The sequence below is a fragment of the Ahaetulla prasina genome, chromosome 9 (genome assembly GCF_028640845.1).
Source record: "Ahaetulla prasina isolate Xishuangbanna chromosome 9, ASM2864084v1, whole genome shotgun sequence".
Taxonomy (NCBI): domain Eukaryota; kingdom Metazoa; phylum Chordata; class Lepidosauria; order Squamata; family Colubridae; genus Ahaetulla; species Ahaetulla prasina.
The window spans coordinates 11618439-11641838 of record NC_080547.1 but is presented as its reverse complement, the minus strand read 5'-3'; the positions used below and the strand labels follow the sequence as shown (position 1 = coordinate 11641838).

At 46.3% G+C, this 23400-nt stretch overlaps 1 protein-coding gene across 6 annotated transcripts in view; it reads left to right on the top strand.

Moving 5' to 3' along the window:
* The window catches only part of USP2 (ubiquitin specific peptidase 2), a 74225-nt gene that overhangs the window by 36059 nt on the left and 14766 nt on the right, over positions 1–23400 (top strand). For 5 of the 6 annotated variants that reach the window (XM_058194973.1, XM_058194971.1, XM_058194970.1 and 2 more), the window contains one exon: positions 20132–20182. In XM_058194973.1, the coding sequence (XP_058050956.1) occupies positions 20132–20182 (51 nt within the window). Of the gene's footprint in view, positions 1–7295; positions 7606–20131; positions 20183–23400 lie in introns of those variants that run through there. The other variant, XM_058194975.1, reaches the window with a different exon arrangement.

Sequence of the window (23400 nt, the reverse complement as noted above, 5' to 3'; positions counted from 1 at the left end):
CCCCAGCATGGCTGGCTGAGGAATTCTGGGAGTTGAAGTCCACAAGTGCCTCCAACCAAGTTCTGTGATGAGTGTCATAAGTCCCTTTTTTTTCAGGGCCGTTACAACTTCAAACGGTCACTAAACAAATGGGTCGTAAATCGAGAACTACCTCTAAAGCCAAGTCCGCCAGCCAATGGTGAAATATAAAATTTGTTACTACCAGTTCTGTGGCTTGGTGGTGTGTTTGTGTGTGTGTGTAATGTAACTTGGTGGGCTTGGCCAACTTTTTTTTTTTTTTACTTTTAAAAGCATTTTATCTACCTCTTCGGCCCAAGAGGTTGTAGAAAAAAATGCTTTTAAAAGGCTCTGACGATCCCAGCTGAGTTGCCTGATCGCCAGAGGCTTCTCTTTTCTTTTAAAAGCATTTTTTTTGCCTTTAAAAGAAAAAAAAGCCTCTGGCGATCAGGCAACTCAGCTGGGATCGTCAGAGTCTTTTAAAAGCATTTTTTTTATTGGCTGAAGAGGTTGTAAAAAAACGCTTTTAAAAGCCTCTGATGATCCCAGCTGAGTTGCGCGATCATCAGAGGCTTTTTTGTTTACTTTTAAAAGCATTTTTCGGCGGAAGAAAAAATGCTTTTCAAAGTTTAAAAAAAAAACCTTTGGTGATCGCGCAGCCCAGCTGGGCATCCGGGGGGGGAGCAGGGATTTTTGCTACTGGTTCTCCAAACCACCCGCTGCCATCGCTACCGGATCGAGCGATCCGGTCCAAACCGGGAGCATTTTACCCCCTGCCGCCGGCCCTTCCCACGAACTCACAGCTGCCTGTGGGTTGCAATTGTGTTTTAGCTGTGCATGCACATTTACCAGCCCCATGTAGCTTGCACCGAAGATGCAACAACGCAAGCATCAGCCCCCCTCTCTCCTGAAGCGCCTTGAATGGCTGCGATGCAAGCACTTCTGAGCCACTTTCGCGCATGCACGCATGAGATCATGCGCCTCCAGTGCGCCTCCCAGCCCTGGCTTTGCCCTCCCCAGTGCAAACTTTATCTCTGGGCTCTCAGGGAGCATGAAACGGAGTGACAGGAGCTCGCTGACGAAGAGAGGCTTAAAATTCCAGGAGATAAATAATGCGGGGAGGAGGAGGGGGGACGACAACACATAACCAGCGCACTACACCCCGTCTCCTTGGGTTTATTTTTATCCCGGCCAAAAATAGCTCTACTTCAGCTAAGCTAAACATAGTTTTCTCTGTAGCGAGCCTCCTGTACACAGAGATTTGCCTGGAGGGAGAAGGAAGAGGGGAGGGAGGGGGGGCGGTGAGAGAGAGAAAAGGAATGAAGGTGGCTTGGTTTATTAAAAAAACAAAAATAAGTGAGCAGTTCATTTGTGTTACTTTTGTTCCGGATGTCATAGTATGTGATTTGCACGCTCTCGCCCTCTCTCTCCTTCCCTTCCTCTTTCTCTTTCTCTCTCTCTCTTTCTCTCTCTTATCTATCTATCTATCATCTGTCTGTCTATCTATAATCTATCCATCTGTCTGTCTGTCAAACAGATTAACAGAGTTGGAAGGGACCTTGTAGGTCATCTAGTCCAAACACCCTGGCCAAGCAGGAGACCCTACACATTTCTGACAAATGGCAGTCCAGTCTCGTCTTGAAGGCCTCCAATGATGAAGCTTCCACAACTTCTGAAGGCAACCTGTTCCATGGGTTGATTGCTCTCACTGTCAGAAAGTTTCTATCTATCTGTCTATCTATCTATCTATCTATCTATCTATCTATCTATCTATCTATCTATCTATCTATCTATCTCTATCATATCTATCTATCTATCTATCTATCTATCTCTATCATCTACTGTATCTATCATCTATCTATAGCTCTATCATCTAGCTAGCTTAGCTAGCTAGTTCTATGATCTATCACTATCATCTATCTATCTCTATCATCTATCTATAGCTCTATCACCTATCTATCTAGCTAGCTATCTAGCTATCTAGCTATCTAGCTATCTAGCTATCTAGCTATCTAGCTATCTCTCATATCTATCTATCTATCTCTATCATATCTATCTATCTATCTATCTATCTATCTCTATCATCTACTGTATCTATCATCTATCTATAGCTCTATCATCTAGCTAGCTTAGCTAGCTAGCTCTATGATCTATCTATCACTATCATCTATCTATCATCTATCTATAGCTCTATCACCTATCTATCTATCTATCTATCTATCTATCTATCTATCTATCTATCTATCTATCTATATCTCTATCATATCTATCTATCTATCTATCTATCTATCTATCTATCTATCTATCTATCTATCTATATCTCTATCATATCTATCTATCTATCTATCTCTATCATATCTATCTATCTATCTATCTATCTATCTATCTATCTCTATCATCTACCGTATCTATCATCTATCTATAGCTCTATCATCTAGCTAGCTTAGCTAGCTAGCTATGATCTATCTATCACTATCATCTATCTATCTCTATCATCTATCTATAGCTCTATCACCTATCTATCTATCTATCTATCTATCTATCTATCTATCTATCTATCTATCTATCTATCTATCATCTATCTATCATCTATCTATGTCTTTTGCTCTTGATATTAGCCACTAGGCATCTGCAATAAAAAAAAGATACCCATTAATCGACTTACAACAGTTCCATTTAGTGACCATTCAAAGTCACAACGGCACTGAAAATGGGACATTTTTCACACATACGCACGTGGCAGCCATCCCCTTGGTCACATGATCAAAATGCAAACGCTTGGCAACTGATTCATAGTTATGAGGTCCCAACGTACAGGGGTCACGTGATTCCCTTTTGCGACCTTCGGACAAGCCAAGTCAGCGGGGAAACCAGATTCGCTTAACGACTGTGTTGCGAACTCAACAACTGCAAGTGATTCTCTTAACAATTGTGGCAAGGAAGATTGTGAGCTCTCTCACTTAGCCACAGAGATGTTGGGGCTCAATTGCGGTCGCAAGCCGAGGAGCACAATAGCTGTACTCTGGACAATCTCAGAGGCCCTGTTCCAACACGCAGGCAGTCCTGGATGGGTAGGGTTTGAACCCAGTTCAAAAAGCAACCCCGAACTATTATTGTTTTTGTCCTAGGTTCCAACCCACTGCTGACGTTATTTGTGAGCAAACATTGCTGCACACAGCTGGATTTTCTTCCAAATGGAATAGAATAGAATAGAATAGAATAGAATAGAATAGAATAGAATAGAATAGAATAGAATAGAATAGAATAGAATAGAATAGAATTTATTGGCCAAGTGTGATTGGACACACAAGGAATTTGTCTTGGAATTTGGAATACGTTCATTTGTAGGTTAGATTGGGTCATCAGTGAATATTCAATTGCAGAGATAGCTGGCAGAGGATTTTTGAAAGTTTGTCGGTTGATCCGGAGGGCTCTTCCTGCTTTTCTTGAGGTTTGCAACAGGTAGTCCTCGATTTATGGCCACAATTGATCCCATAACTGACAATTGCTTGGGGAGACATTTCTTAGCTGAATTTTGCTCGATTTTGCAACCTTTCCTGCTTACAGTTGTTAAGTGAATCACGGGGACCCCGGGATGCTGAGTCAGTTGTCATCATGTGACCATGAGGTTCCTGCAACAGTCGTAAGCATGAAAAATGATCATAACTCGTTTTTTTTTTAATGCCATCCCAACTTTGAACGGCCACTATAAATGAACGGTTGTAAGTCGAGGGTTAACCCATCCTTCCAATCTTGAACCTGGGTTTGCGAGGCTGGTGTTCCATCGCGCATCGCGTTGGTTGTTACTCGGAACTTCAGCACCCGGCACCAAAAATTTGGCTCAAGCGAGAGCAGAATTCTGCTAGGAAAGGATAGAAACGTCATTCAAGTGAATCAGGATCCTTGCGTTGTGATGACGCCATCCTTGTCCTTATAGAATAGAATAGAATAGAATTTTTTATTGGCCAAGTGTGATTGGACACACAAGGAATTTGTCTCGGTGCATCTGCTCTCAGTGTACATAAAAGAAAAGATACGTTCATCAAGGTGCAACATTTACAACACAATTGATGGTCAATATATCAATATAAATCATAAGGATTGCCAGCAACAAGTTATAGTCATATAGTCATAAGTGGAAAGAGATTGGTGATGGGAACTATGAAACGATTAATAGTAGTGCAGATTCAGTAAATAGTTTGACAGTGTTGAGGGAATTATTTGTTTAGCAGAGTGATGGCCTTTGGGAAAAAACTGTTCTTGTGTCTAGTTGTTCTGGTGTGCAGTGCTCTATAGCATCGTTTTGAGGGTAGGAGTTGAAACAGTTTATATCCAGGATGCAAGGGGTCTGTAAATATTTTCACGGCCCTCTTCTTGATTCGTGCAGTATACAGGTCCTCAATGGAAGGCAGGTTGGTAGCAATTAATTTTTCTGCAGTTCTAATTATCCTCTGAAGTCTGTGTCTTTCTTGTTGGGTTGCAGAACTGAACCAGACAGTTATAGAGGTGCAAATGACAGACTCAATAATTCCTCTGTAGAACTGAATCAGCAGCTCCTTGGGCAGTTTGAGCTTACTGAGTTGGCACAGAAATAAATTATAAATAAATTAAATTATGTGTCATTGTTGTGTTGTGAGTGGGGTTTTTAAAACCGGCTGCATGTTGTCAACTTTGCCAAGTAGAAGGAAAGAGTGACGCTGAGGCTTGTCGATCAGAAAGGTCGGCAGTTTGGCAGTTCGAATCCCTAGACCAGGTCTCCTGCGTGAGCAAGGGGTTGGACTAGATGCCCTCCAAGGCCCCTTCCAAGTCTGTTACTGTTAAATGTTAAACTTACAGCAGTGGCCAAAATTGCGGAAACCTTTTGGGAAAAGTGTATTTTCTAAAACTAGCTAATAACGCCACTTTTTTTTTTTTTTTTTGGAGTAGTACCATAAAAATTATATCTCAATGGAAAGTTGATTTAATCAAGAATGTGATGCAATAACTTTTATGAAGGATTTGCTGTTAGAATAGCAGTTACAGTATAAAGAAGAAAAGTGAAACATGTAGAAAAAAAACGATACAAAAATGATCACCATGTTAGTTAATGGTTAGTTGGGTAACCTTTAGCAGGAATTGCGGCCTTACAACGTCTTCCCATGGAGTGAACCAAGTCTTTTAATTACGCAGCTGTTATAATGGGAAACCAAGATTGAACGATGGCTTCTATTAACTGGGTTTTATTGCTGGGTCGCTTCTGACTAACAAATTTCTTTAGTCGGCTCCATAGATTTTCAGTTGGGTGAAGGTCTGGGCTATTCCCAGGCTATTCCAGCAGTAGAATAGGATTATCTTGAAACTCCCCCCACAAAAAAGTGGTGTTATTAGTCATCAAACCTCAAAAATAAACTTTTCCCAAAAGATTTCCACCATATTGGCCACTACTGTAAGTGACAGTGTGTCTCACATTAATTTCTCACTATTGAGCTTTTTTCTGCCAGGAATATAGAAAGACAAGGCCTGTCCTGGGGGATTTTGCACATTCCTGATCCCAAAGGATTTGCTTTAAGTACAAAGCCTATGAAAGGAAGGGGAGGGGGCTCCTCCCCCAGGCAGGAAACCCTCTCGGGGCAGCCCTGCTTGAAAATCAAAAGAAATGCCTTCCCCCCCCCCCTCCAATAAATAAGGAGCCTTTGAAATGCGCTTTTTGTGCAAGATTGTATTGTAAGTTTCTATTTCCCTGAGAAGTTTCACCAGGCGTAGCCTTCAGCGGTTATGAAAATTAAAAGTGGACAAACCAATCTGGCCCCCTTCCTTTCCTCTTTTCACAGTGCTGGGGGGGGAAGGGGGGGAGGGGGGGTTGGAGCAATGGCTGAAAATTGGCAATGCTGCTCTAAAATGTTAATCTAACTTTCAAGTGATTGTAACATTATAGATAAATGAGAGAGAGGATAGATAGATGAGAGAGAGAGAGAGAATGGAATGGAATGGAACAGAGGAGAATAACATGGTTGGAAGGGACCTTGGAGGTCTTCTAGTCCAACCCCTTGCTCAGGCAGGAAACCCTATACCACTTCAGACAAATGGTTGTCCAATCTCTTCTTGAAAACTTCCAGTGTTGGAGCACTTACAACTTCTGAAGGAAAATGGCTGGATGGCTGGATGGCTAGATATAGATAGATAGATAGATAGATAGATAGATAGATAGATAGATAGATAGATAGATAGATAGAATAGAATAGAATAGAATAGAATAGAATAGAATAGAATAGAATAGAATAGAATAGAATTTTATTGGCCAAGTGTGATTGGACACACAAGGAATTTGTCTTGGTGCATATGCTCTCAGTGTACATAAAAGAAAAGATACGTTCATCAAGGTAGATAGATCATCAAGGTAGATAGATAGATAGATAGATAGATAGATAGATAGATAGATAGATAGATAGATAGATAGATAGATAGATAGATAGACATGGTAGATGAGAGAGAGAGAGAGAGAGTAGATAGATAGATAGATAGATAGATAGATAGATAGATAGATAGATAGATAGATAGATAGATAGATAGATAGATAGATAAACCAAAAACTCTCTACTATTGACCTCACCCCAGTCCTAAGAGGACCATAAGGGGCGTGCATAAGCGCACAAACGTGCCTACCATTCCTGTCCTATTGTTTTTCTTTTCTTCTATACCTTTATATACTATATAACCTTTCTGCATGATAGTTACATATATTGTCGTGACAAATAAATAAATAGATGAGAAATTGATAGGCTATAGATAGATGAGAAATAGATACATAGATAGTTACAAAGATGATACCTAGATACAAAAAGCTATCTATGCAGCATTCGATCGATCGATCAATCGATTGATTTAAGGCAGGATGGATAGTAATAATAATACCACCAGCATTTCAAACTCTCAAGCGTCCTTCTTTCGACCTCAGGGAGTTTCATAGAAATACCAACGGTCTGAAATTTTACAACCTAGAAGAGATTTTCGCGGGGAAGGGCGGGGCAGAATAGCTTTACTTTCGAGGGGATAAAACAACCGGGGGAGGGGGGGATTTGGGGAGGGGGCAGCTGCCCTCCCATCTTTTCCCCCTCCCGGGACCATTTCCAGTTCTGAGCCCTGGGAAGCGGGGGGGGGGGCGGCTCTCCCCACCACTCACCCACCCAGCCCCGGCAGGGAGCTTGTAGCCTGCCCTGGGGCGAGGGGAGGGGGCTTCGGCGGCCGTCCCTCGCGCTCCCCCCTCCGGGCGGCTCCGAGCGCTCGGCCGTCGGCGCCTCCCCCGAGGGAGCCCCGCCGCCCGCTCCGCCCGCCCGGCTTGAGGTCAGAGCGATCCAGGTGCCGCCTTCGCCGCTGCCAGCCCGAGCCGGAGTCCTCCGCTGCCGCCGCGGCTGTGCCCGGAGCCAGGACGCCCGCTCGCCCAGCGCCCCTCGGAAGAACCGCAGCGGAGGGTCCAGCGGCAGCATGCGCAACTCCTACACCGTCACCCTGCCCGCCTCGCCGCCCGCCTCGCCGCTGCCAGGCGGGCACAAGGAGCTGCGCTCCCGGGTGCCCTTGCCCGGCTCCCTGCTGCTCTCCACCTTCGTGGGGTTGATGGTCAACAAGGCGAAGGTAGGAGGAAGGGGCGGCCGGGGGTGGGTGGGTAGGTGGGTAGTAGGGAAGGGAGACAACTCCCACCCCCACGCCGCCAGGTTCTGCCCTTTGCCCACTTTGGGCTGGACACAGGATCGCCCGGGACTTGGGGGGCAAAGAGGAGAGGGGGCGTCCGGAGGTGGGTGGGTGGGTAGTAGGGAGGGGAGACTCCCCCAGATTCTGCCCCTGTCCTCTGCCCCCCTTGGGCTGGGCACAGGATCGCCCGGGACTTGGGGGGCAAAGAGGAGAGGGGGCGTCCGGAGGTGGGGGTGGGTGGGTAGTAGGGAGGGGAGACTCCCCCAGATTCTGCCCCTGCCCTCTGCCCCCCTTGGGCTGGGCACAGGATCGCCCGGGACTTGGGGGGCAAAGAGGAGAGTGGGCGTCCGGAGGTGGGTGGGTGGGTAGTAGGGAGGGGAGACTCCCCCAGATTCTGCCCCTGCCCTCTGCCCCTCTTGGGCTGAGCACAGGATCGCCCGGGACTTGGTGGGCAAAGAGGAGAGGGGGCGTCCGGAGGTGGGTGGGTGGGTAGTAGGGAGGGGAGACTCCTCCAGATTCTGCCCCTGCCCTCTGCCCCCCTTGGGATGGGCACAGGATCGCCCGGGACTTGGGGGGCAAAGAGGAGAGGGGGCGTCCGGAGGTGGGTGGGTGGGTAGTATGGAGGGGAGACTCCCCCAGATTCTGCCCCTGCCCTCTGCCCCCCCTTGGGCTGGGCACAGGATTGCCCGGGACTTGGGGGGGGGGACAAAGTGCGGGACGTTGCGCCCCGCGGCAATCGAGCCAGATCCTGGGGAGGTGGGGACAAATCTCTCCCGTCTCACCCACCCACCCACTTTGGACTACAGTTCTCATGCTCCTCGGCTGACCGTGGCGAGAGACGAGCTCCGGCTCGTTGGGGAAACGGGCTGGAGAGATCGGCGCTTTGAAGTCGCTTTCGCGGGGCGCGTGGGGGAGAGGATCTTCGGGATCCCCCTGAGACCGACTCGGGCGGTCGCGGGCGAAGCGCCTTGGTTTGAATCTTGGTTAGTTGACGTGTTGGCTGAATATTCAGCAGTCGGATTGACTCAGGTGCGTGTGAAGCCAACCTGGGTGTTTAGGAAGGCCTTGGGAGAGTTGCTTTCAAATTGGGGGGGGGGGGACCAACCGGCTGAGTTGGGACTCTCATGGGCCCCAAGTGGCCTGCTGGGGATGATAGGAGTTGTAATGCAAGCAGCTCAAAGGTTGGTGAAGGAAGAGTGTTGCGTTAGGCTTGTCTCCCGCTCGTTTCTAGGGACAGGTGAGGACAGGTGTTTGCAAGGTAGGGTCAAAAAATCCACAATGGCGCAACGGAGATACTCCACCACGCAGGATGCACGTAGTAGAAAAGCTTTGACTTAGGACCTTCTCTGGACTGATTGATTCATGGGTGGTTGTTGCAGCTTCTTACCACATTCTCTGGTTTTATTCCAAGAAGCCTTTTGATGAAGGCTCCCGAACTGTCCCATAGAAAATCAGGAAGCCGGTAGCCTCTTTTCCGACAGACAAATTTAAAATTCAGAGGCAGAAGTTTTCGGGAGCTCAGCAAAGCTTGCGCCTTTGAATTAAATTTGTCCTTCGGAAAAGGGGCTGCCAGCTTCCTGATTTCTAGCACCTTCCGTGCCCTAACCCAAATCCTGAAATTGTTGCCCCAATATATCAGCCTTTCACCTCAGAATACCTGTCCCTTGGCAATCCAGCCTTTATTCCTGCACCAACTTGAAACCGCAAAGTGGGGGAGTGTCACTCGCGACCCTGCCTGTGGTTAGAAGCTTTCATTTGAGAGAGAGAGAGAAGGAGAGAGAAAATGAAAGAGGAAGGGAGGGAGAGAAATGAGAGAGAGAAGGAAAGAGGGAGGGAGGGAGAGAGAGAGAACAAGAGAGAGAGAATGAAAGAGGGAAGGAGGGAGAGAGAATGAGACAGAGAATGAAAGAAGGAGGGAGGGAGAGAAAATGAAAGGGAAGGAGGGAGAGAAAGAGAGAGAGAATGAAAGAGGGAAGGAGGGAGAGAAGAGAGGGAGGGAGGGAGAGAGAGAGAAAGAGAATGAGAGGGAATGAAAGAGGGAAAGAGATGGAGGGAGAGAGAATGAGAGAGAGAATGAAAGAGAAATGGAGGGAGAGAGAATGAAAGAGGGAAGGAGGGCGAGAGAAAGAAAGAAAGGGAGAGAATGAAAGAGGGGAGAGAGAAAGAGAGAGAATGAAAGAGGGAGGGAGAAAGGGAGAAAGGGAGAGAGAGAATGAGGGGGGGGGAGAGAAGCAAAAAGGATTGAAGAACAGTTGTTAAGCCTCAGGAGACCCTTTGCCTGCAGAATGGAGAAACAGTCACCGAGGCATTAGCTGGGCCTCTTAAGGGCTTTGGTTAAAAGCAGCTGGCTGGCTTTTTCCCATTGTAAGAACCAGAGATCAACATGGAGGGGGGAGGGGAGGGGAGGGGGGGAGGCCTCCATCTAGCCCGCCTGTCTCCAGGAATTTGAGAGACACATGCATAGGTGGGGAAGGGGGGGTGTTTGCAAACTCCCCCTCCCCGAAGGGCCGAAAACCCTTTGTTTGCCCCCTTTCCTGCCGAAGAGAGGAATTGGTGAGAATAAGGGGAAGGGGCAGGAAATCTTCCTTCTTCTTCCCCCAACCCCCACCCCTCATCTCAATAGGCCTTTCCAGGGGCCCCCTTCCTTTGTCCTCCCAGAGTCAAAGGAGTCATATTCTAGCAGGACAGTCTGCAATCTTGGGGGAAAGATGACCTCCCCCCACCCTGTTCCTTTGGGCGGGGCTTCTATTCAGCCCTTCATCTCTCTCCCCCACATCCCCATGTAGAGGTTAACCCATGCATAATTGGGGAGGGGGAGAACTCTGCATTTGAAGGCACCAGGAGTGACGGGGCCCGATTTGATTGCAATGCATGGCTGGAATTTTTTAACTTCTGGAGAGAAAAGATCAAAAGTCAGGATTCCTGCTTTCCCAGCAGCAGCGAGGGCATCTGTTTTGCCCTGGTGGGATCTGTGCCCTTCAGGTGCACCTTGGCTCTTACGTAACCCGCTTGCCTTCTGCACCTGCGGGGGTGGGCGGGGGGGGGAGGAGGCAGGGCAGGTTCGGTGCCTTTGTTTGCCAGTTGAATGAAGCCGGCCTGGTTATGTAAAAAAAAAAAAAGCTCAGCCATGCCTCTTTACCCCGTGCAAACTTGGCACTTCCTTGGCACAAGAGGCTGGGTCTAGAAAGCGCCAATCGCAGCTGGCTGGAAGAGGAATGAAGGGACGGGACGGGTCAGTTTGGAGCCTGGAAGGCTTGCAAGCTCATGCGGTGCGGCATTTGATACAGGACAGTAAAGAAAGCAGATCAAATTAGCCATCCACGGACACATAGGCATAAACCATATCTACATACTATGCAAAAGAGGCAATCGGCAAGCCAAAAAGGGAAACAAAAAACCCCAAATACCCACCAGCAATCAGCACCCAGGTGAGACTAAATTAACTCCGAGATTAATTCAGACCAACAATCAAGAGGTAAACAATACCCCGATGAAGGACCTGCCAAACAAGCTAACAACAGTAAACAGCCCGACCAAAGAACTTCTAACACCGCCAACACTGACACAGCAAGCCACTAGAATATAAACTTGAGAGCAAACCCCCATTTCTTCCTAGCCCTGATGATGTTCCCTAGCTGGGTCATGAAACGTCTGCAGGAAAACAACCCATCTCAGAGACCACCAAGGACTCCTTCAAAGGGGTTCGCCTTCTTGCTCCTGGCCTGTTTGTAAGGGAAGGGTGGCTGAGAAACTGGAATCGCAGAAAAAGAGGGTTTAGGAAGGAGACGGGCGGGTGAGGGGGGCGTCTAGGGAGGACGAAATGATCACGCCTCCCTTAACAGCTCTCTCTTGGCAAAGCTGTTTTCTCTGAATCTTGAGCGAGGGCTTTCAAGCTTCTGTGTACTCAGGGGAGACTCCCACACTCTTAAGAGCCTTTATTTGGTGAAAAAAAGGCAATGCCTCACACTTGGGTGGGTGGGTGGGTGAGGGGGAGGAGGCTGCTAGGTCCCCATCGCAACGTGGTGGCAGCAAAAAAGCAATTTCTGCAGCTCTTTTAACCAGCGTTTTTCAACCTGGGCATGTTGAAGGTGTGCGGATTTTCAACTCCCAGAATTCCCCATCCACCCACCCTAGCAAACCTGTATTTAGTATGAGGGTGGGCTGCAGGGCATTTGAAAGGAGGACACACACACCCTCACCCCCTGAATTGCTTTCAGCAAAACATGCTCCTGAATTATCCTTTAGAGAGAAAAAAAAAAAGCTCCCACAGCCCTCCAGGCAGGTAGGACCGGGTACCATCCCTGTACCATCAGCGGTTCGTTTTTTTCAAAAGCATGCAAGACTTAACTGCACCAGATGCCCGGATCGTGCACGGTGGTTGCCTTCTTGTTTTTATTTTGCAAAATGAGATTGCATCTGGAACGTCTCAAGACGGCTCAGGTATCAAGGTGCACGTTCGCCTCCCTCCTGGCTGCGGGGTTTGCAAGGGCAGGTTCCCGATGCCAGCCAGCCGCCCGTGGGCCGCCCCGCAGCTGAAGAATGCAAGCTGACGAGTCTCGGATGCCAGAAAGATGCACTAGAGCTCCCTCCGTTCCTCGGTTTCTCCTTGAGGAATTTTTGTCTCCGCTTCATCAGGCGGGGAAAAACCCTTGGGAAGGAGGTTGATTAAGCAAAGCAGGTTCAGCGGCGTCATTTCAGGTGCCGGCTTCGCCAACCTTTTTGCCAGTCTTCGCCAATGGCCATGCTGGGCTTCGAAAGGTCTCCAGATTGGCTTTCGGGAAAGACACCCACCCGCAAAGACACCTTAAATTGATCAAACTGAACAATCGCTGTGTCTCTTAAGCGCTGCACATCCACAGCAGATGTCTGTAGAGATTCTCAGCCATGCAGGCTTTTTTTCAGGAGGCATCTGGACTTTCTTGTTTTTTTCTTCTTCTGAAGACCTTTCGCTTCTCGTCCAAGAAGCTTCTTCGGCTTCACTGGATGGTGAATGATGGATGGATATTCCTTGCAGGCAGCTGGTCATTTGCATCCTTTTAGAGGGTCCTTGAAGCACTTGGAGGTTTATCTGTGTCCTCAGGGTCACCTGAGTAGAGCTAATGGTACCTGTAGTCTGCTACAGACTTTTAGCTGTACAATTTGGGATGGGCACCCTTTGAACGATGTGGGAGTAGGAATAGATTTCCAGTGGAAAAAATTGCAGGCTACAGGAACCATTTGCACCACTCAGGTGGCCCTGAGGACACAGATAAACCTCCAAGTGGCCTCAACGACCCTCTAAAAGGAGGCAAATAACCAGCTGTCTGCAAGGAATATCAATCCTTCCATTCCCCACCATCTGGTCAGAGCTGAAGAAGCTTCTTGGATGAGAAGCAAAATGTCTTCAAAAGAAAAAAAAAACAGAAAGTCCAGTTGCCTCCTGAAAAAGCGCCTTTGGGGTATCTACAGCAGATCTAGGAATTTTCCGCCGTTGTTGCTTTTTCGTGTAATGATTGCTTGTGTCCAGGATTCCGACATACAGGCAATCCTCATTTAGCGACCGCTTGCGCTTACGACAGTAATGAAAAAGGAACCGTGCAATCAGTTCTCGCATTTACGTCCTTCGCGGGCCTGTAAAGTAAAGGAAAACTCACATCAGACCTTAAGCGCAGTTGCAGTTTTATCGAGCAACCGCTCCGCGTAAGGACCGAATTGCCGGTCCCAATTGTAGTCACTAAATGAGGACTTTCTGGAATTCCTGCAGATTGCATTTTTCTGGTTCCAAGAATCTATGGTACCTTTTTGGGCACTCTGGAAAATCTAACCGGTGTTTGGCATCGTCCTGAGTTCATTGGCCCTTCCCTGTTTTGAAAACATGGGCACAATTCATAAAGAGCCACAGACCGTTTCTGTCCCAGAAATATTCACAAATTCCTTTGCATTGCAGAACTGCCGTTTTTAATCCATCTTATGTCAGGAAGGCAGAGATTTTCCTTTAGGTTAATATTTCGCCTCTCCTGCTGTCCACTTTTATCCCTGTCACGGCATAAGTAGCTTAGCGCGGAGGAATAGGAGTGAATTCATTCCCCTGGACGTCACGATGGAGATATCCAGTCTGGTCTCCCCAGGGCACAAAAATAGTCCCTGATTATCCCATCGTATTGGGCCACATCACTTCATAGCTTTGAATAGCACTGATGACAAAAACAACCACACATAGGGGCCTCTGTGGCTCAGACTGCTAATGCAGTCTGTTATTAACAGCAGCTGCCTGCAATTACTGCAGGTTCTAGTCCCACCAGGCCCAAGGTTGACTCAGCCTTCCATCCTTTATAAGGTAGGTAAAATGAGGACCCAGATTGTTGGGGGCAATAAAAGTTAAGACTTTGCATATAAATATACAAATAGAATGAAGACTATTGCTAACATAGTGTAAGCCGCCCTGAGTCTTCGGAGAAGGGCGGGATATAAATGCAAATAAAAAAACCAAAGCAGCAGCCATTGAAATACAGTAGTGGCCAAAATTGTGGAAACCTTTTGGGCAAAGTGTGTTTTTGAGGTTTGATGGCTAATAACACCTTTTTTTTTTTTTTTGAGTTTCAAGATAATCCCATTCCACTGCTGTAATAGCCTGGGAATAGCCCAGACCTTCACCTAATTGAAAATCAATGGAGCCGACTAAAGAAACTTGTTAGTCAGAAGAGGCCCAGCAATAAAACTCAGTTTATAGAAGCCATCATTTAATCTTGGTTTCATATTAGAACAGCTGCAGAACTAAAAGACTTGGTTCGCTCCATGGGAAGATGCTGTAAGGCCGTCATTCATGGTAAAAGTTACCCAACTAAGTATTAACTGACGTGGGGATGATTTTTCTATATATATTTTTCTATTTATTTATTTTATTTTGTCGACTACATATTAGATAATATCTATAAGTATAAGCATGAACTGAATACATAAAATGAATACAATTAAAGGGAACATTAGGACAGGGACGGTAGGCACCCTGGTGCTCTTATGCATGCCCCTTATCCCCTATATCTCATTTTGTCTATGGGGATCATTTTTATATATCTCATTTTTTCTACGTGTTTCACTTTTCTTCTTTATACTGTAACGGCTATTGTAATAGCAAATCCTTCATAAAAGTTATTGCATTACATTCTTGATTAAATTATCTTTCCATTGATATATAATTTTATGGTACTACTTTCCCCCAAAAAAGTGGTGTTATTAGCTAGTTTTAGAAAATACACTTTTCCCAAAAGGTTCCCACAATTTCAGCCACTACTGTAAGGGATCTTTTTTTTTAAAAAAAAAGGGCTGCTTTTTCCAGCCTTAGGTATAACCTTAGGTAGGACAATGCGGTGGCTCAGTTGGCTAAGACTCTGAGCTTGTCGATCGAATTTCGGTCGGCAGTTCAGCGATTCGAATCCCTAGGGCCACTTAACAGGGTGAGCTCCCGTGACTTGTCCCAGCTTCTGCCAACCTAGCCGTTCGAAAGCAGGTCAAAAATGCAAGTAGAAAAAATAGGGACCACCTTTGGTGGGAAGGGGACAGCGTTCCGTGAGCCTTTGGCATTGAGTCATGCCGGCCACATGACCATGAAGACATCTTCAGACAGCGCTGGGGAAGGATTGGATTTGGATGAGGTTTGTGGGCACAGATTTGAGTGTTGCCTTAAGAGGTGCTTTCTGTCTCCCACTGAAGAAGAAAGGGAAGGCGAAGAGGAAGAAGAAGAAGAAGAAGAGAACATGGGCAAGAGGAGGAAGAAGAGAGGAAGAGGAAGAAGAGGAGGGAAAAGAAGTGGAGGAGAGGGAAGGAGAAAGAAGAGGAGAAGAAATAAGATGAAGGGAGGGGGAGAGGAAAGGAGAGGAGGAGGAGAAAGAAGAGGAGGAGGAGAAAGAAGACGAAGGGAAAGGGAGGAGGGAGAAGAAGGGGAGGAGGTGGAAAAAGAGGAGGAGAAGAGGAAGAGGAAGAAGAGGAAGAGGAGAAGAGAAAGAGGAGAAGGAGGAGAAATAAGATGTGAAGGAGTGGAGGAAGCAGAAGGGAAGGGGATGAGGAGGAGGAAGAATGGAAGGGAAGGAGGAGGAAGAAGAGGAGAAGAAGAAGAAGAAGAGGAGAAAGAAGTGGAGGAGAAAGAAGGAGAACGTGGAGGAGGAGAAAGAAGAAGTGAAGGAGAGAAGAAAAAGGAGAAAGAAGAGGAGGAGAAATAAGAAGTGGAGGAAGAAGAAGAAAGGGATGAGGAGGAGGAAGAAGAGGAGGATGAAAAAGAAGGGAAGAGGAGGAGGAAGAAAAGAAGAAAGAGGAAGAAAAAGAAGAGGAGGAGGAGGACATGAGCTCCCTTGCCTCTCTTTCCACCCTTGGCAGGAAGCTGGGCTGTGGAAGCGCTGTGTGTACAATTAAAGCGGAGTCGGAGCCCTTTGGAGACGGGTCTATTTTGGGCAGTCGTCAAGGAGAAGGCTGGATTCCTCCCACACTCGCACATGTGAAGCGCTATTTGGAGCCACCGGTGCCGCAGCCTCCCCCTTCCCCTCCCTTTCTGGGGTGTCAGGCGAACCCCTCCAGAGCAAGCCTTGATGCTCCCCCACCCCACCCCCCGAGCCCCAGATCCGGGGCAAGGGCAGGGGGAGATCTCCCCCCTCCGGCCTTTGACTGAAAAAAACTCTTGGCCGGCGAAACGTTGGGAAGGATCAGACCCGGGTGTCACCCCGTTCACGCATAACTTGTACACCTCAGGCTCTTCTGCATCTGAACCTTTGACGGGAGGTTTAAAAGGCAGGCCGGGAAGGAAGTGGCTAGTCCTCAAGGTTTGGGCTCGGGCTTCCAGAGAGCAGAGAGAAAGCTGGTGGGGGGGGGTCAAAGTCAAAGCCAACCAAGCGTGCCTGCAAGAGCTTCATCTGAAATTCAAAAGATCTTTGCCCTACTTCGCTCCAGGTTTTTGGCCCTCCTGAAGCGGAGCGAGGCCAAAACTCCCGAAAGAAGAGATTGAGCCACAGGCTGGGTCCTGCTCAGTGCTGGGTTTCCCGTTTGGCACACATTCTCCCCACCCTCCACCCCCCGCCTCAACGGCCCAATCCCTGCTTATCTGGAGACCAAAAACCACATCGCCAAGAAAATAATTATTCAGCGCCAGGATTTTCCCACGTTTCTCTTTTTAAAAAGTTGTCCATTCTGAGTCAGGAAGCAGAGTGGAAAAACTTGCAGAACGATGCCGGGTTCTTGGTCTTCCCGGGCCCCGTGTTCGAAATCGCCCTCCGCGCAGTCTCCCTGCCTGGTCAGTTTCTCTCAACGTTTCTGGGTCCTCTCCCTTTCGTTTGGCTGCAGAGTTGGGTGCTTCTGCAGAAGTCAGGATAAGCAGGAAAATGGCAACAATGCAAAATAATTAGAGCCCCTCCTCCCCCCCACCCCCCACCCGTCTTCCCCCTCACCAGCTTTGATCTTTTCAAAAGTCGCAGCAGGCAGAAGTTCACCAGGTGAAGCCTTCGATCTGTGTTTTGCGTAGCCTGTGTTTCCTTGCGATCCTTTGGCCGGGTCAGTAACGCTTAAAACCCCTGGCACAGGTAGTTCCTTTAGCGACCGCTCCAAAATTATAACAGCACTGAAAAAAGTGATTTGTGACCGTTTTCCAGACTTACGGCCATTGCAGCATCCCCAGGGTCCTCTGATTTACATCCAGATGCATATTTACGACGGTTGCATTATCCCGGGGTCACGTGATCCTCTTATCCGGCTCTCTGACAAGCAAAGCCAGATTCACAAATGTTACTCATTTTATAACTGCAGGGATTCCCTTAACAAAGTGTGGCAAGAGACGTCGTAAAACGGGGCCAAGCTCACTGAACAAACTTCTCGCTTAGCAACATAAGTTTTTTGGGGGGGGGGGCGGGTCTGTTGAGGTCGTAAGTCGAGGACTACTTGTGTTCCTGTTGCGGGCGTGTGGGCGAAGGGTTCGCTTCTTAGGGGTGCAGAGCTCTGCCTTGCCTTCTGCAGCTTCCCCTCCCTGCCTTTCCTGCCCCATTTCTCCTCCCCCCACTCCGAGGAGAGGCCGAGCAAGCACACTGCCCTCTGGCCCTGTGCCAGCTGGACCCGTTCCGAACATCCGTCCGTGCCAAGAATTTATGTCCCGGCTCTTAATAAACCGCCAAGATCCTGCGGTGTTTCTGCTGACGACTCTGACTCGTCACTCGACTGGTTGGAGCTCTCCTGTGGGAAGCGAGACTTTGCCCTCCCCCCCCCCGCCAGTCCTTTGCCCAAGGGGCCAGTCCAGCGTGTGGCAAAGGGCGAGCGGTTGATGCCAGTCTCTGAGCGTTGGTAAATTTCTCTGGATGTCTTGCTAGCTGATAGGTAGGTAGGTAGGTAGGTAGGTAGGTAGGTAGGTAGGTAGATAGATAGATAGATAGATAGATAGATAGATAGATAGATAGATAGATAGATAGATAGATAGATAGATAGATAGATAGATAGATAGATAGATAGATAGATAGATAGATAGATGATAGATAGATAGATAGATAGATAGATAGATAGATAGATAGATAGATAGATAGATATAATAGATGATATAGATAGATGATAGATAGTAGATAGATAGATAGATAGATAGATAGATAGATAGATAGATAGAAATAATAGATGATATAGATAGATGATAGATAGATAGATAGATATAGATAGATAGATAGATAGATAGATAGATAGATAGATAGATAGATAGATAGATAGATAGATATAGAAAGAAAGACACAGACAGAAAGAAAGAAAAGAAAGAAAGATAGATATAGATAGATGGTATAGATAGATCATAGAAGATAAATAGATAGATAGATTAGATAGATATAATAGATGATATAGATAGATGATAGATAGTAGATAGATAGATAGATAGATAGATAGATAGATAGATAGATAGATAGATAGATAGATAGATAGATAGATAGATAGATAGATAGATATAGAAAGAAAGACACAGACAGAAAGAAAGAAAAGAAAGAAAGATAGATATAGATAGATGGTATAGATAGATCATAGAAGATAAATAGATAGATAGATTAGATAGATATAATAGATGATATAGATGATAGATGATAGATGATAGATAGATAGATAGATAGATAGATAGATGAATAGATAGATAGATAGATAGATAGATAGATAGAAAGAAAGACAGACAGACAGATAGATAGAAGATAGATATAGAAAGAAAGATAGATAGATAGATAGATAGATAGATAGATAGATAGATAGATAGATAGATAGATAGATAGATAGATAGATAGAGAAAGAAAGACAGACAGACAGAAAGAGAAAAAGAAAAGAAAGATAGATATAGGTAGATCATAGATATAGATAGATCATAGATAGATAGATAGATAGATAGATAGATAGATAGATAGATAGATAGATAGATAGATAGATAGATAGATAGAAATAATAGATGATATAGATAGATGATAGATGATAGATATAGATAGATAGATAGAAATAATAGATGATATAGATAGATAGATAGATAGATAGATAGATAGATAGATAGATAGATAGATAGATAGATAGAAGATAGAAATAATAGATGATAGAGATAGATAGATAGATAGATAGATAGATAGATAGATAGATAGATAGATAGATAGATAGATAGATAGATAGATAGATAGATAGATAGATAGATAGATAGATAGAAGATATAGATGATAGATAGATGATATAAATGATCGATTAGAGAGAGAGATTAGAGATAGGGGAGAGAGATAAAGGTTATGTAGTGATAGATGTTAGAGAGAGACAGACATATAGATAGATGACAGACGATAAACATGAGAGACAGACTGATAGATGATAAAGATGAGAGAGACATACACACATATTTTAAAAGCACTGATTCCAGTGGTGGGTTTGCTAGATGTGCTATTTTTGGGTGAATCGGTGTGAGCAGTTCCCTGCTCATTTGTTTGAAATGTTTTCTGCATTAAGAAGAAAATGAGGAGGACTAGAAACGTGAAAGCCACGGAGCTATGGGGGCTAAGCGTGGGATAAAAACAGGGATTTTAGAAAAAGGGGTTCAGAGATTCTCGGGGTTTTTTAGGACCCCTGGGTTAGTGTTTCTCAACCTTGGCTGTTTTAAGAGATGTGGATTTCAACTCCCAGAATTCCCCAGCCAGCATGAAGAAGGAGAAAGGTTTCATTTGTAGGGGGCTTTGCAGTTGGAATCCTCCAGTCCCGGGGAGTTCCACAACCAGCATTTTATCAGACTGGATACCTGCAAATGGCTTCTGGGAAAAAGATGAAAAAAGGCAAAGTCCTTTCTGGGAAGGACCGTATCTTCTCCACTCTGCTAATCGCAGCTGGGTGGGAATCCTATTCCTTTGCCCTCCGCTCTCCCCGTTTCCTTCTCTGGGACACCCCCCCCCCAGGCAAATTTTGCCTGGAGTTTTGTATGATTGTCTGATGGTTGCCTTTTCACAAACTGGGTGGTCTTCTTTCTTTGCAGAATTCGAAAACGGTACAAGGTCTGACTGGTCTCCGAAACCTCGGGAACACCGTAAGTCTGTCTTCCTTCCTTCCTTCCTTCGTCACCTTTCCTTCCTTCTTCCCTCCCTTCCTCCCTCTCTCCCATCGCTTTCTCTTTCCTTCCTTCGTCCCTCCCTCCCTCCCTCCCATCGCTTTCTCTTTCCTTCCTTCCTTCCTCCCTCCCTCGCATCGCTTTCTCTTTCCTTCCTTCCTTCCTTCCTTCCTCCCTCCCATCACTTTCTCTTTCCTTGCTTCCTTCCTTCATCACTCTTTCTTTCTTTCTTTCTTTCTTCCCTCTCTCTCCCTCCCTCCCTCCATCACTCTTTCTTTCTTTTTTCCTCCCCTCACTCCTTCCTTCCCCATCATTCCTTCCTTCCTTCCTTCCTTCCTTCCTCACCTCCCTACCCACCTCCCTTCCTACCTCTTGTCCTTCCTCCCTCCCTCTGCCCCTTCCTCTTTTCCTTCCTTCCTTCCTTTCTTCTTCCCTTCCTCCCTCCCATCTCTTTCTCCTTCCTTCCTTCCTTCCCTCCCTCTCCCTCCCTCCCTCCCTTCATCACCCTTCCTTCCTTCCTCACCTCCCTACCCACCGACCTTCCTACCTCGTCCTTCCTCCCTCCCTCTGCCCCTCCCTCTTTTCCTTCCTTCCTTCCTTCCTTCCTTCCTTCCTTCCTTCCTTCCTTCCTTCCTTCCTTCCTTCCCTTCTTCCCTTCATGATGCCTTATGGAAAACTCTGGAGAGATCTTAGCCATGGTAGACAGATATGGTTCTACTCCTACAATCCTTGCAGGGGGCTGCCTCCCCTCCCCTTTGCATCCCCTGACCAGGTTCTTGGAGCCCAACCCCCGGGAAGGGGCCTTGTTCAGCTGATCCCACAGCTGCAGCTCAGCTCTCCAACCGGGGCCAGTTTGGTCTGGTTGAGGAAGCCTGAGTGGCCTTCGCTGGCTCTTTTACCTCACTTCTGCTTCTCGGATGAGACTGCGAGGAGTTTTGTTCTCACTTGTGCAAAGGGAAAGGGAGAGCCCTTGAAGAGTTGTGCAACTATTTCGGAAAACAGTGTCACCCTGTCACACCCAGATGTGACAACTAGTAGGCAGAGAAAAACATATTTGCACTGAAAGATGGTACAGGCAAGTGGTGGCCCATAACTCCAGGAAGCCTCCAGTCTTCCCCATTCCAACACACACACACACACTCACAATTTTTCTGGTCCCTGAACTTCATGGCTACACCAGAAGTGTCAGCACACTTTTCTGTCATTTTGAGCTAGGAAGATTTGCGGTGAAGTGTCCTCCTCCAAGTAGGCTCCATAGCAGGCAAAAACAAGGCAGCGAAGTGAGATTAGCCTTGCTATCGTTTGTGGCAGGAAAAGTCCCTTTTACGTCTTTTTTTCCTTCCATCTGTTCTCTCCTTCCTTCCCTTTTGTTGGGGAGGAGATGGGAGGGGTGGGGGAGTAAACGGAAGGGAAGGAAGTGGAAGGGAAAGGAAAGGAAGAAAAGAGGGAGGAAAGGAAGGGAAGGGAAAGGAAGAAAAGAGGGAGGAAAGGAAAGGAAAGGAAAGGAAGAAAAGAGGGGGGAAAGGAAAGGGAGAGGAAATAAAAAAAAAGGAAAGGAAATAGAGAAAAAGGAAAAGAAAGGAAGGAAAGAGGAAGGAAAGGAAAGGAAAAGGAGTGGAACAAAGAGGAGAAAGGGAAGAAGGCAGACAGAAGAAAAGAAAAGAAAAAGAAGGAAAGGAAATTTTTCATGCCACAAATCTGACATGGCTAATCTCACTTCGCCTCGTTGTTCACCCAACGCTACGTGTCTGTCTCTCCTCACCACCGGAAGCTCCTGGGCAGTGAGAGAGTCAAGACATCTTCTAAAACAATAAATGGACATCAGACCTGGTAGGGGCATTGAGCACTGAAGTTCACACACACACAACACACACACTCTTCTAGAGCTAGCATTGGCTGGGCAGGTAGGTTCCCCTTTGGTGCCCATGGGAGGGAGTTCCTTCTCGGGCAAACATCTGCTGGGACCTCCTCCCAACCACAACAGGAGAGAAAGGACCTAGCGTCTCACTTCCTTCTTGCTACCATCCCCTCCCCCAAATAACCCTCTCCCACCCAGAGGTTGATGGAAGAGGAAGAGAAGGAGGAGAGCCGGTAGTAACAGTACTAGTACCCTGTTTCCCTGAAAATAAGACCCAACCGGAAAATAAGTCCTAGCGTGATTTTTCAGGATCCTCGTAATATAAGCCCTACCCCTCAAAATAAGCTCCAGTTAAGATTGTCAGCCAAATGGATGCATTTAGTACCGTATTTCCCCCAAAATTTATTTATTTATTTATTTTATTAGATTTCTAGACCGCCCTTCTCCCGAAGGACTCAGGGCGGTGTACAGCCAAGATAAAAATAAACAATGTACAATTAAAAATAAATTAAAAAACTTATTATACAGTTAGGCCGATAAATTAAAATATATAATCTAAAAAAAAACCCAATTTAAAACTTAAATAGCAATTAAATTTAAAATCTAAACAATTTAAGAAAGCCCCGCGCGAACAAACAAATATGTTTTCAGTTCGCGGCGAAAGGTCCGAAGGTCAGATATTTGGCGTAAACCGGGGGGAAGTTCATTCCAGAGAGTAGGAGCCCCCACAGAGAAGGATCTTCAGAGAAGATCTGAATTTTTCAGATTTTTCAGGATCCTCGTAATATAAGCCCTACCCCTCAAAATAAGCCCCAGTTAAGATTGTCAGTCAGATGGATGCATTTAGTACCATATTTCCCCCAAAATAAGACCTAACCAGAAAATAAGCCCTAATGCATTTTTTGGAGGAAAAATTAATATAAGACCCGGTCTTATTTTGGGGGAAACACGGTAGTTGTTGGTACTCCACCTGCTCCCCAAAGAAGGGATCTGGGTTGAAGGATGGAAGGAGCCCTTGCAGGGAAGGTTTGAGGGCTCCATGAAGTCACTGACACCCCCCCATCTTGAAAGCTTTGCTTTTAGGGAGCTAACAAACAAAGCCCATCACTCGTCCCTGATGGGCATCTCTGTCCGGGCGTGACAAACCAGTGTCTGTGTGTGACTATGTGCCCATGTGCGTTGTAGCATGAGTCATTCACAGACGCAATGGAACACTGTGGGTGAGCGGGAGGGGGGGGGAAATAAACCCGAAAAAAATCTTTGGGTTTCTTAATTATTTTTTCACCATAGCAACGGCTTGCGACATTTTTTAAAGTTACTTTAAGCTATTTTTAAACGT